Source organism: Sceloporus undulatus, chromosome 6, assembly GCF_019175285.1.
Source record: "Sceloporus undulatus isolate JIND9_A2432 ecotype Alabama chromosome 6, SceUnd_v1.1, whole genome shotgun sequence".
Classification (NCBI taxonomy): Eukaryota; Metazoa; Chordata; class Lepidosauria; order Squamata; family Phrynosomatidae; genus Sceloporus; species Sceloporus undulatus.
Window position 1 is genome coordinate 26,638,244 of NC_056527.1, and position 13,618 is coordinate 26,651,861.

At 37.1% G+C, this 13,618-nt stretch overlaps 1 protein-coding gene across 1 annotated transcript in view; it reads right to left on the minus strand.

Annotated features, from left to right (window-relative positions):
• The window catches only part of SLC39A12 (solute carrier family 39 member 12), a 38,529-nt gene that overhangs the window by 23,670 nt on the left and 1,241 nt on the right, over positions 1 to 13,618 (minus strand). Inside the window, exons 2-6 of the mRNA XM_042475089.1 lie at positions 13,080 to 13,444; positions 10,711 to 10,992; positions 7,421 to 7,628; positions 4,474 to 4,658; positions 224 to 395 (exon numbers count right to left, since the gene is read on the minus strand). Of these exons, the coding sequence (XP_042331023.1) occupies positions 224 to 395; positions 4,474 to 4,658; positions 7,421 to 7,628; positions 10,711 to 10,992; positions 13,080 to 13,358 (1,126 nt within the window). The 5' untranslated portion in view covers positions 13,359 to 13,444. The remainder of the gene's footprint in view (positions 1 to 223; positions 396 to 4,473; positions 4,659 to 7,420; positions 7,629 to 10,710; positions 10,993 to 13,079; positions 13,445 to 13,618) is intronic.

Consider the following 13,618-nt stretch of genomic DNA (forward strand, 5'->3'; position numbering starts at 1 on the left):
CAATAGGTTGAGGACAAACAGGGAAAGTGTGAGAAGCAGAGAGAAACTGGAACATTTTAAAAGCAGCTGAAATAGTAGGACAGCAGAGTATTAACTTGAATTGTCTCTGCCAAATTAGGATATTGGGAGAATGTGCATTATATTGATTACAAACTAAACTTTGTGATTTCTTTTGTCTCGACATTATGACCTTTTGCTTTAAGAAATTATGAAAACAACTTACTTTCCAGAGTTTTTGGTAGAGATTTTGTTTGTCTGGACTCCATAAGCTTGCACGAACAGCTTAGTAATTGCTGAATGATTGCTGGGCTCATCTGTCTGAAGTGTTCCTTAGAAACTGATAGATGACTGTCATGTAAAAATATCTCCACAAGCTCACTTGCAGAGAAACATGCCTGTGTGGGAGAAGACAGAGTGTTAAATAAATTTAAGAGTTTGAAGATCTAGGAGAAAACTATACTGGATATACATCGTTTTTGGAGGGAAAAAAAATAAGGACATGGGTTTAAAAATATGAAGACTATTCACTCCCTCACCTAACTTCACAATTTGCTGCTTCATTTACAGTTTTATTAATTATGAAAGGTTAAATGTTGAACTGGCCAAGCTCTCTTTAGTATATGGGCATTTAGCCATTAGAATCGCAAGAGTTCCAAAGGCATAAACCAAGGCATTTTGCTGCATGACGTGAAGGATAAGATTCCTCCCTTCTCTTTCACATTTGAAAGCTGACCAGAATGATTGTTGACCAGGATGGTGATGGGACAATATTCTCCACCTCACCTAAAGTCAGCAGACTAGTTGCGGGAGTGACAGTCAGATAGCATGGGCTATATAGTTCTGCCCTCTTATGAATAGCCATGTGGCAGTCTCTTTTTACTTAATGGTTTTGCACAAAATGTTTGCTTGCAGAGATTTTTAAGGAAAGGCAGGCATCCACTTATGTAGACATCTAATAGGAACATTTAAATATAAACATTTTAATACTCTGCAATAGAAATGAACAGGATATATTGGGTCAAGCAGTAGCACACAATTGGGTAATTTTGAGATGTTCCAAGATGGACAAAGGAAAACCTCTCTAATTCCTCTCCCTCTAATTAGTTTTGTAGCCAGCAAGAGAGTTGCACCATACAAAGATGATGATTCAGAGCCATTGTACTGTAAATGTAAATTCAAGGCCTGAACATGTGCTTATTTTGCAGCAAAGTATTAGTTTGTATTTGAATTTGTTCAGTGATCAGATGGAAAACAGATCATGTTTTATCTGAGAGGAAAAATCTATGAAGGTGTTCAAAGATGCTTACTGTTCTAAAACATCTAATTATGTGTTGATGATGATGTTGCAGTTGGTGCTACTTGTGCTTTGAAATCACTGAGGTGTTTTCCTATTTTTGTTGTTAACTGCCCTTGAGTCAAATGTCAATCTCAACCCATGGCAACCCTATGGATGAGACATCTCCAGGACTCTCTGTCCCCCACTGCTCTGCTCAACTCCTGCAGACTCAGACTCGTGATCTCTTTAATAGATTCCATCCATCTTGCACGCGGCCATCCTCTCTTTCTACTTCCCTCTACCTTTCCTAGCATTATTGTTTTTTCCAATGATTCATGCCTTCTCATGATGTGTCCAAAGTATGACAACCTGAGTTTTGTCATCTTGACTTCTAGGGAAATTTCTGGCCTGGTCTGGTCCAGGACCCATTTGTTGGTGTTTTTGGAATCTTAGCACTCTTCTCCAGCACCTCATTTCAAATGAATTGATTTTCCTCCTATCCTTGCTTCTTAACTGTCCAGCTCTCACATCCATACATGGCAATAGGGAATACAATGGCTTGTGCAATTCTAACTTTTGTCCTCAGTTGTATATCCTTGCATTTTAGGATCTTCTTTCAGCTATCCTCCCCATTCTTAATCTTCTTCTGATTTCCTGGCTGCAGTCTCCATTTCTATCAATGTTTGGTCCCCGGTATGATAATTTTTTTACTCTTTCTATTTTTCTGTTGTCTATTTCAAATTTGTGTAGGTTCTATGGTGGTCATTATTTTAGTTTTTTTATGTTCAACGATAGGCCTGCCTTTGCGCTTTCTTCCTTGATCTTTCTTAGTAATTGCTCCAAGTCTTTAAGGTTTTCTGCTAGTATTGTGGTGTCATCTGCATATCTCAGATTGTTGATATTCCTTCCTCCTGTTTTTACTCCTCCTTCTACTGTGTCCAAGCCTGCTTTTCTTACAATATGTTCTGCATATAAATTGACCAAGCAGGGTGATAAGATGCAGCCTTGTCTGACTCTTTTGCCAATTGAGAACCATTCTGTTTCTTCATATTCTGTTCTGACAGTAGCCTCTTGTCCTGAGTACAGATTCCTCATCAAGACTATCAGATGTGTTGGCACTCCCATGTCTTTAAGGGTGTTCCATAGCTTTTCATGATCTATGCAATCAAAGGCTTTGCTATAGTCAATAAAACACATGCTGATTTTCTTTTGGATCTCCTTGGTGAGCTTCATTATCCATAGTATGTTTGCAATGTGATCCCTAGTGCCTCTTCCTTTCCTGAACCGCACTTGGACCTCTGAGATTTCTCTCCCCTTGTGTGGTTGGAGTCTATGTTGTAGAATTTTGAGCATAATTTTGCTTGCATGGGATATTAGTGCTATGGCTCTATAGTTGCTGCAATCTTTTGTGTCTCCTTTTTCGTAGATGGGGATATATATTGATTGTTTCAGTTTGTCAGCCATCGTTTCGTTTTCCATATCTGTTGACATATGTTAGGTAGCACTATAGTTGATTCTGTCAATGTGGATTGCAGCAACTCAATTGGAATATTGTCTGTTCCTGGTAACTTATTTTTTACCATATCTTTTATTGCAGCTTCTACCTTGTTTTTTAGAATTTGAGGTTTTCCTATATAGAAATAATAATAATAATAATAATAATAATAATAATAATAACTTTTACAATGGGTTTGTAATGTTTTGTTCTTATATCAACTATATTTACTGAAAAGATCAATGACCTACTCATGTCATTGTGTCATACCATGTGAGGGAATGAAATTTTCTATTTTAATTTAATTAGAAGTAGCAAAAACCAGCACCATCTGTTACCAATGAAAAATAATGGCTTTCTTATGTATGTGTGAAAAACAGAAGATAAAGTTTAGCTACAATATAAAATATACTGCTGTCAGCCATGACCTTCTCAAAGGAATATGCATATTAATGAAGATATTAAGAAACAAGAATTAAGGTTGATTTAAAAGGAAATATTTCTCCAAAGATGCTTTTTTGTCTTTACAGTACTGTCTAACACAGAACCCAATGAGCAATAATAGTAATGGTAATGCTAATACTGTACTAATACTAATAAAGCATTTCTTACATTCAATCTACAGCAAGAATGTGTAGACTAAATACAAGAAATGCCATGATAAAATGGCTGCATTGATTTATCTGCCAAAAAAAGAAAGAAAGAAAGAAAGGAGAGAGAGAGAGAGAGAAAGAAAGAAAGAACTACCACCCACAAAGAACATAACACTGAAACTGCTGTCAAAAGTGGTGATGTAAAAATCCTATTAACTTTTAAGGTTTGACTGATAAATATAAAAACACAATATGCCATAAAAAATGTGGTTTGGGAAAAAAATGAAAGCTAGACTATAGATGTGGGAGTCCCAGGGCACAGCAGAATCAGAGGGGGAGAGAGGGAGATGGTTATTAAATATCAAGAACTAGAGACTGAAATTCAGTACCTCTGGGCAAAGAAAACAACCGTGGTTCCAATAGTGATAGGTACTCTGATATCAACTCTAAGTGAACTGACAAAATTTTTGAAAGAAATAACTGTAGATGGGATCACAGTAGTGTAATTAGAAAAAGCAACACTACTCTCATATGCAACATTATCTAACAATGCCTTACTGAGTCCTAACAGCTGGTAATCCCAACACTAATTTTAACACTTGATTGCAAATTTGATGACAACATGGTAATGATAACAATTACAAAAACAAAAAACAAAACAAAACAGGTCTGCCAATTTCATTCCATAGATGAGTCATTTGATCAAATTAATTCAAATCTGACTTTCTATTGCAGCATAGGTTTAGTTGTGGGATCTTGGTTCAAATCTTGACACACTCCATCATGGTCTTTGGAATAAAATGCATCGGTTTGCAAGATCCACTGATGCTGTTCAGTGGAGTTATAGTACTCAAGAAAATAATCATGTCTGTTAAAGTCCTGTTCACATCAATTTTGACCTACAGATGTCCACAAAACATCATAGGATGAATCCTCAACAAAGGTTCAACACTCCTACTGCTCCAATCGTACAAGAATAAGTCCAAATATAAAACTTGACTACAATTTTGGATCTTTAGCCCTCTTACAGAAAATTTTCGTTCCAATGAACAACTTTGCAATTTATAAAATACTCAGAAGCAAATCATTTGAGACAAATACTTGCTTACCTTGTCCCATTCAACAGTTTCTTCATTTTCTGCCCCAAAACTGTGCAAGGTACTCTCGTTGTTTTGCTTTGTTGTAACTGAAATGTTTGGATATCCAGCATTTCTCACTATCATATTAAGGTGAGCTTGGTTATTTGTGCAGCAATTCTTCCCAGCCCATAGCATGCTCAGCAGTTGATCTATGGCTAAGAATTTGTTAGAAAATATGGCATTATATGCTAAACCAAAACAGAAGGAATAGAACTTTTTTCTTCTGTTACTTCAGTAATGTTCCAAACATGGTGACTCTTAATTATCTTGGTGGGTCACCTGCTACTACTGGTGATATCACCATGGCCTGCTCAGTCTATCTTGCTAGATGAAGGAAGGCAAGGAACTTGCCATCTTCCTTTGAGCTCAGATGTATTGGGTAAAGCTGTGAACATCTAAGATTGGATGATGAAAGTGCCACATGAACTGGAAGAACATACAAATACTGCAATTACCATGGAAAGGCTTACTGTGATGTTAGCTGTTGCATGTCCCTCCAATTTATACTTATCCAAAGTGCAGTTAGTCAACCCCTTGAGAGGTAGATTTTGGAGGCAAGTATATAAAAGTCATAAAGTATACAGTACAAGAGAAGGAAGAAGAGCGTTTTCTCAGTAGTTTTAGAGACGATGGAAAATATCATAGGTTTCTTCCCTTATTTTCAGATTTCATGGTTCTTATAGGCTCTTGGAGTAGAGGATGATGCCAGAGTAGAAAAGAAAACCAAGGCATGTTCACAAGCTTACTTCCCTCCCATATGCTTTAAAGGTTTGGTGGAATAACATAATGGTGGGGCAAGGCAAAATCGAACTGCAAGTTCTTTCCACAAGGTTTTGGGCTAGTAAGTTTAGTCTTAAAAGATCCACAAGGGAAGATTTAGCAGGAATGCTCTACTCTTTTAGGAAAGCTGCTGACCTATCTCATATATTTTCTTATTTGTATATATTTATCCAAAGTGTAGTTAGTCACTTAGTATTCTGCTAAGTAGAATACACATATTAAATATACTTTAATAATTAAAATCAAACAAGATTGCCACTGGCAAATGGAGCCACCTACATCCCATATGTCTCATGATTCATCACAGTGGCCCTGAAAAAGGAAAGACAAAATTTGTCCTCCAGTTCTACTCTCACTTGAGAGAAGACCAACCCAATAAATAATACTCTAGCTTAATACATCAATTGAGCCAGATAATTGATCAGAGAACAGTGAATCTTAAGGGTAAGCTTCTCTACATCAAGGACTTCTTATAAAAATTGGGAAGTATACTTGAAATAATATCTATGATGCATAGATTACTCATATTTGTTCAGTGACTGAACTATTCAACTACCTTCCCCCCTGCTGCCCATCTTGTGTTTTTCTATGCCATTATTGGGGGAAAAAATGCTGTTGAGATTATTTGTGTGGTGAGATGCACATGCACATTTTGAATGATCTCTCTGAAATTTGTGGTTCATTTCATGCAATCCTAAGATGAGAAAACTTAACACTTAAAAAAACTAAACTATGATCCATTTATGAAATGCTGCTGTTCTTGCTGTGTGCCTTCAAGATGTTTCCAAGTTATAATGACCTTAAGGTGACTCTTATCATGGGGTTTTCTTGACTAGTTCCTTCAGAGGGGGTGAAATTGTCATAATTTAGTGAGAATTTAATGGTATACATTTTATGAACCTATGGTGCTCTCAGTCAAAAGCTGTGTCAACAGTCTTATATACAGAGTAAGTTTCCAGCGAGTATGAGCTCCCGTATGTTCTCCAATATCATGGAGGAATTGTTTGGGTGCAGTGGAGATGAAAACTAAGAACTCTTCTTGGTTTTATAATGAATGTACAGTATGTGGTGTGCAACCCAAGAAACTTCTGTATTAAAATGAATAAATGATGCAAAAAGCATGTCCAGATTTATATTTATTTTATAATAAAAAGGATAAAAGGGAGGCTTTATCCAGCATAGAAACTAGTGGGAGAAGACCCATTATACTGTTTCCTGAGTTCTATAGGCACTATGGAATAATTCCACAGAACACTTTATGGTTGGCATGTTAATGACACAAGCAAGCTTAACTGAAAATTGTGTCCACATATTGTACTTATTTGACCACTGCGGAGGAAGAAATTCACTGATTTCATCACAGAACAGATCCCTAGAAATCCCTTCTTCCTTTGCGTCCCCCATAGTTATTTAGTGGATACTGCCAAGTGGGAGGCAGTGGAGAAGTATCTGGCTATATTGCTATAGTCAGTTGCAGAATAACAAACGCATGCTCCATGACCTCTGGAGGTTTTGGAGGATGCCATCATTCATTGTGTGTCTGGCTATAGGTACATAACTACGTACATTATGTGTCTGGCTATAGATACATAACTAGATGCTTCTGCAAAGCCCCCCTCCATTTCTTTCATATAAAGTCACACAAATTCCATATCCTTTACATAAATCACATAAATGCATGGATTCCTGCACAGGGAAGCCATGAGTAGTTTTTCTGACCATTCAGTGCATTTTGTGAAAAATACACATTTTGCACAAAATATACATATTTTCTGACAAGAAAAATGCATTCTGCAGAGGAAAGTATGAATTTTGTGCAAGCAAATTCTTCCAAATGTAATCACAAAGTATGAATGGCACTCAAAAATTGTATGAAAACCCTTGCATTCTTACAAAACAGGGAGGAAGTTGCTGAAATTATTCAATCTTGTATCTGAGATCAAAATAAGGAAAGATTTACTCAATCCTGCTTCTTCTGGAAGATACAGTTTCCTCTGCTGGTCAAATGTGCCATTAGTCAAAGGTTCTATCCAATTCCCAGAGTTATTTATTGTCATGATGGCTTTTTTTAAAAAAAAAAATAATCAAAAGGCACTAGTAACACGGACAGATTTTGAGATAACATTTGAAAATCTACCTGTTACATGGAGTTCATTGGTGCTGTTCAGTGAACTGAAAATATATTCCATAAAGAATTCTGGAGGGGGCAAATGTCTTCTACCCAGGCAGATTCCTCTCAGTGCAAATGTAAGAATGGCGGCAGCTAGCCGAGGAACTGTCTTTTTATCAATAACATTTCTGTGCAGTATTCCAACTTCTTTCTCCAGAACACTTACATGAACACACTGAAAACAGAAGAAAATTGGATTAAGAGATAATCATGTTGTAGTATAGTTGATGAGACTGGAAGGATGAGTAGGAACATTTTTTCATAGGTAAGGCTTATGTCTGTCAACAATGCAAATGTTGTAAAAAAAATTTTTGGTTCAAACTACTATTGAACAAATAGTTTGTAGTTCCATCTCAGATGTCCAACCTAATTAGGAGCAGAGCCTGGAATACTTATTTTTGGACTTTGGCATTCTATCAACTAGCACTCTGGTTGCCTCAGATTATATTTTTCTAGTGTATCTGCCTCTTCATTGATTTCTGCTTTTTCACTACTTCACTAGTACGTGTACAGAGGGTGAAGGAAATGTGACTAAAGCACCAGATTAATCTTTATGGGAAACTAGGTTTTATTCCTAGCTCTCCCATATGCTTTCACCTCAGTTAATTTGAAAACTTTTAACTCAGTTCTTTTTGTACAGCATTATACCAGTGTAATGGTACATGTTTTGCATACACTGCGGATGGAAATAATATTTACTACTGTTCATTCCTGGGTTTATAAAAGGGGTTCTTAGCAGTTGGAAAATCCTATTGTAAGAATAACAGACCTACAACAACAACAACAACAACAGCAAATAAACTTGTGCCATTTTCTCCTAGTATCCAATTGTCTTGAAGTATTGCAGAGGAGTTATTCTGTGCAGGAAAACATGAAAGTTTTTGTACAAAATCTGTTGTCTACTCAGAAAACAGGAATCCTGCACATTAAACTGTTTCTTACAAAGAAAAGACCGGTTCCTCCATAGGAAACATGTCTTCTACACAGAAAACATTTCATTTACAGAAATTGTAATTTTTACAAGAAATTGTATAGAAATTTGTGCAAGCCCCCCACCCACATTTTTTTCCTAATTAGAACAATTACTCTGCAGCACTTCAGGTCATCCAATATGGAAATACTGCTGTGAAAGAATATGGATTTTCTCCTGCAGTGAGGGGAAAAAAGCCCTGTCATAATTATTGGTCCTCACATAGGAGGATGAAATGGTCAAGGATATACATCCCGAGCACACACAGTGTGTTGGAGATAGATCTAGAGACCTAAGTGACAGTAAAATGACATGCCATCCATCCATCCATCCATCCATCCATCCATCCATCCATCATTTTATCTTTCTCCTTGGATGCAGGTAGCTTACAAAAAGGCAGAAAACATTAAAAAAAAACACCTACTGTATAGTTAAAATATGTAATATTTAGATTAAAACAGTAGTAACCAATAAAATGAAAACAAATAAATCTTACTTAAAAGAAAGATTAAAAACTGCATAGCAAGATAGAAAGTTGTTTTCTTGTTAAAAATCAGTTCCCAAAGGCTTGCTGGAAAAGAGAGATCTTAACCCGCCACCAGTAGAACAAAGAAAGAAAGAGTCATCCTAGCTTCCCTTGGGCAATCGTTTGGACATGACTTGGACAATGATCACATTTGGATCACAGTTGCAGAAGAGGTGGTGTTGGATATGGGCTCAATGTGAAGAGCCAGAAGGCAGGCTTGAAATAGGGAAGTGGCATGAGGAATGGTTGAACCATGCTACTTCACAGGAAAATAAAATTCTAGAAATAGCTGAAGATGAAAGATGGTGCTTCAAATGATGAAAGGAGTGAAATAAGGAGTAAAAGAGCATAATGTAAAGTGGTACACACCATGTGAACTTTGTGTGTGTTCCACAAATGAGGAATGGATCCTAGAATCTTAGAACTGTAAAAGTGGAAAGGAACCCAAGAACAATCTAGCCAACCCCACTGCCAACAGAGGAATTCAGAGCTAGTCAATCCTGACAAGTGGTTATCCAGCCTCTGTTTAAAAATCTCCAATGAAGGAGAGTCCACTCTCTTCCTAAGCAGTCTGTTCCAATGTCAAAAACAGTTCTTACTGTCAAGAAGTTCCTTGTGTCTACTTGTGATTAGTGATCTAATAATAGTTTTCAAGCATTATCTATTTGTCTGTGACAGTTTCCTAGAAAAATGTTATCAAAAAGCTAGACAATAGCCACTATATGCTTCCAGGTTTTTTAAAAAGGATGTTTACATTTAAATACAAAGGATGTCTTTATTTACACACCCATCCTCATACAAATAGTTCATTTTTCATGAGCTGTGACATCAACTTAAGAGTGCAAGAAAGGGTTCTGAAAGCTTATCTTTCCATATCAAACAACAAAACCAAAAGCAGGATAGCTTTTCTGGACAATACCCCTTTCCTAGTTGTTAAAAGAATTTACAATTACTTATATAAGATGCAATATATCACGGTCCTTGTATCTGTGCACTGTCAATTAGTCCCCTTATTTATGTTCCTTGACTAAGGCCAATTCATCCAAAAATAAGAACATCAGATTTAACAATATAACAGACAATGGGACATGCTTCCAAGGAAACATGATGATGACTTGCTCACTAGGGATCTTTTGAATGCCACTGATTTAGTAATAGTTTCCTAGTAAAACAGGAACAGTAAGTGAAGTATTACCTTTCATATTTTCATGTGGCTGATGAAACATGTGACAGTTGTATGGCAGAGGCACTAGTTTGTTGTGCAACTCTTCCTCTACTCACCACTACTGCCATTTGTTTTTATGTTACAACAATTATGCAGTAATAGGAAATGCACATAATCTAAATATTATAGGATATGTGTACAGGGTTGGTCTGAGGCATCTTCTGTCTGAGGCAAAAGACAAGATAGCCCTTGCCTCCATTCCACAGACAGATGTTATAATTGGCTGCCAGTTGAATTCCCTAAGAAATTCCATGCTAAGTGTTGAATTAGTGGCTTATCACCTCCTCCAAATCCTTCAGGTTTGGGTTGGATCAGGAGAGATGAGTCATGATCCTGACATATGTCAAAATATTCATAAAGATAGTGATTATAACAAAACCTGCACATCCACCCAAACTTATAGTTATTTAAATGGCATTAAAGATGTTGATAGAAAAATACTAATGAGAACTGTTGAAAGATAACTCTGATTTTAGCAACAGTGCACACTGGCTCAAATTTTACTTGTGCACTCCTTAGTTCACTCTTTTTTTTACCTGGTTTTCAGGTATTTTAAAATGTTTCCTTATTGCTTCCAGAGCATCTTCAGTTTCATTCCAGGATAAATCATATGAGTCTTCATTGCTCCTTAAATTGAGCATGCTGTTCAGGAAAAAATTGTAATCTCTTTCCCTGAGACTGTGTATTGATGGACAGACATCTCTTTGGTGAATGATGTAATACAGAAGAATGAGAGAAATTTTCTGGAATACTTCTTCAGTAAGATTACCTCCTAAATCACCTCCAACAATTAATATCAAAGCATCTGATTCAAGGCACTGTGAATAAAACAAACAAACAAAAATTGAAACAGTGCTCAGCACATAGCTGTGATTACTATCAAAACAGGTACAAATTAGCCATCATAGAGGTGTGGCATGACCATAATATTTTGCCTTGTGTGTTGCTGTTGTGCACTTTCAAGTCATTTCTGACTTATGGAGACCCTAAGGTTAGCTAGCATGGCATATCATGGGATTTTATTGGCAAGATTTATTCAGAGGAGGTTTGCTATGGCCTTCTGCTGAGGCAGAGAGAATGTAATTTACCCAAGGTGGGTTTCATGGTTCCTGGTCTCAAGAATCATAGCCCAACATTCAAACTGCTATGCCATGCTAGCTCTAAATCTCATAGGAGACAAACAGTGAAATCCTAATCCAAAGGTCTAATGGTTCATAGCCGTTTGGATGTCACCTAGGTTCCTCTTTGCCAGCAGGGCAGATGTCATCTTTCTTAAGGGCACAGCTATGGAAAGCTCTGTGGGACACAAGCCTATGGCCAACTGTACTGAAAGGAAGGGAAGAAAACAGAGAGAGTTGGGTACAGAAGAGAGCAGTGACTTGTGATATCCCAGGACTGCATCTTGATGGGGAAGCTGCCTTGGGTCCCATGTTAGAGAAATACAGGATGTAAATTAACGAGATAGATAGATAGATAGATAGATGTATACATATTTAAATAGATAGTCTAAGATTACTGTAATGTGTTTTGCCTCCATTGGAATCAATGGAAAGGGGAAATAAGTAACCAAGCTATGCCACAGAAAAACAGTGGCAATTTTTTTTTCTGCTCTGAGCTTATATTCCACCAAGGCAATAGAGGCAGCAGTCACTCCATGATGGATCTCCCCATCAGATCAGGCTGGAAATGCCTATATAGGTTTTATATGAAGGATCACCTACAAAGTCTGCACAGTATTACTCATTTTTTGGAAGGTTTGGATCCACCTAGTGTATGCTGTTATTACTCTGAAACAGCCTGTACTCCACTTATTTAAAAGTAAGGTGTGTTTATTCTTTTGGTTATAGATTTTGTTGCTGTTGTTATCAAGTTAATTCTGACATAGGACAACCTTATGTTTGGGTTTTCTTGGCAAGATTTATTATTGGAGAAGGTTTGCTGTCTAAGGCCGAGACAGTATTTCTGTCCAATGTCACCCAATGGGTGTCCTAAGCAGGGATTCAAACCCTGGTCTCCCAGAGTCCCATACCAAATGGATCTTTAGTTATTGCTGTTGTGTGTCTTCAAGTTGTTTCCAAGTTATGGCAACCCTAAGGGGCTGAATCATTGGGGTTTCTTGGTAGATTTGTTCAGAGAGGGTTTTGCCTTTGCTTTTGCCTTCCTCTGTGGCTGAGAAAGTATGATTTCTCCAAAGTCAGCCAGTGGGTTTCCATGGCTGAGTGGGAATTCAAACCCTGGAATTCCAGAGTCCCATGCTCAAACCACCACATTACATTGGCTCTCACGGCATTTTTTTTTTTTAAATGACCCCATAATGTATTATCTTTAAAAAAATATACATTAGTGGTAGCAATGTTAGGCTCACTTTACCTATTAGTAGGAATGGGTCAGCCTTATGCTATTATGAGACAGGAATATATGAATACATGATTCCTTTAATGTAAATAATGCAATTAATTTGTCCATTATCAGAGAGTTGGATTTTGCCTATTACCAGCAGTTTAAAGCTAGCAGGAAATGACAAATGAGTCTGAGATAATATTGGTTGCAGTTAAGAGCACTGCGAAATGAAACTAGCTAAATCATTTTTGGCTTCACTCACAATCTCTGTAAATGCTGTTGTTGAAATAGAACCCATGGTTTATTGGATTTTCATTGTATTTTCTTTTAAATTAAGAACTCCTAAAGTTGGAAAAAGTCAAATGGTAACAGAATGTATACTAATGTTTGAAAGGCAAAGTCATCTCATGACAACAATGGATATGCTATTTGAATAAAAACACAAATAATAAACACACTGGTGTTGCTGTTACTGTTTGGCTGGGAGCCCAAATGCACAGAGAGGAAGGTTTCACATCTACTAAATTATTTGTACAATTTTCTGTTCACCACTTGGCTCACTAACCAGATTACAGTCGGCTTGCTTCTTATAAATCCTTTGTGGACAAACAGTTTTCTCCAGCAGTCTCCTGATCACTTCTCTTGATTGGTTCTGGCGGTGTTCAGAGTAGTTGTTAGCTGAAATAATATGTAAAGCATCCCTCAGATAGCTTTGGTGGGATGCATAGCTATTATCCGCCTTCAGGTCTCTGCCAGTTCTCTGCTGTGTTCTTGCAGGATGTGGGCCAAGTATAAAAATCAAAGAGATGATCAAAAGAATTTGATGTGTAGTCAGAAAAGACATTTCCTCTTCTTCTTGTAGCCTGTGGTGGCTTTTGGCGTTGATTCCTGTTGAGACGTGGTTTGCAGTTTGCAGCTTAATCTTGAAACCTGAAGAATTTATATAATAAAGGGTGGGGGGACCCCTTAATTAGAGTAACTGCAATATGTTTGGAAGGATTTGTTAATTGGTTGGCTAAGCTGATTTGCAGTGACAAGCTATTTCGGAACAATGGGGTATCTGTAGGGAGTTTACAGCAGGAAACCAGCAGGAAACTAAGTTGA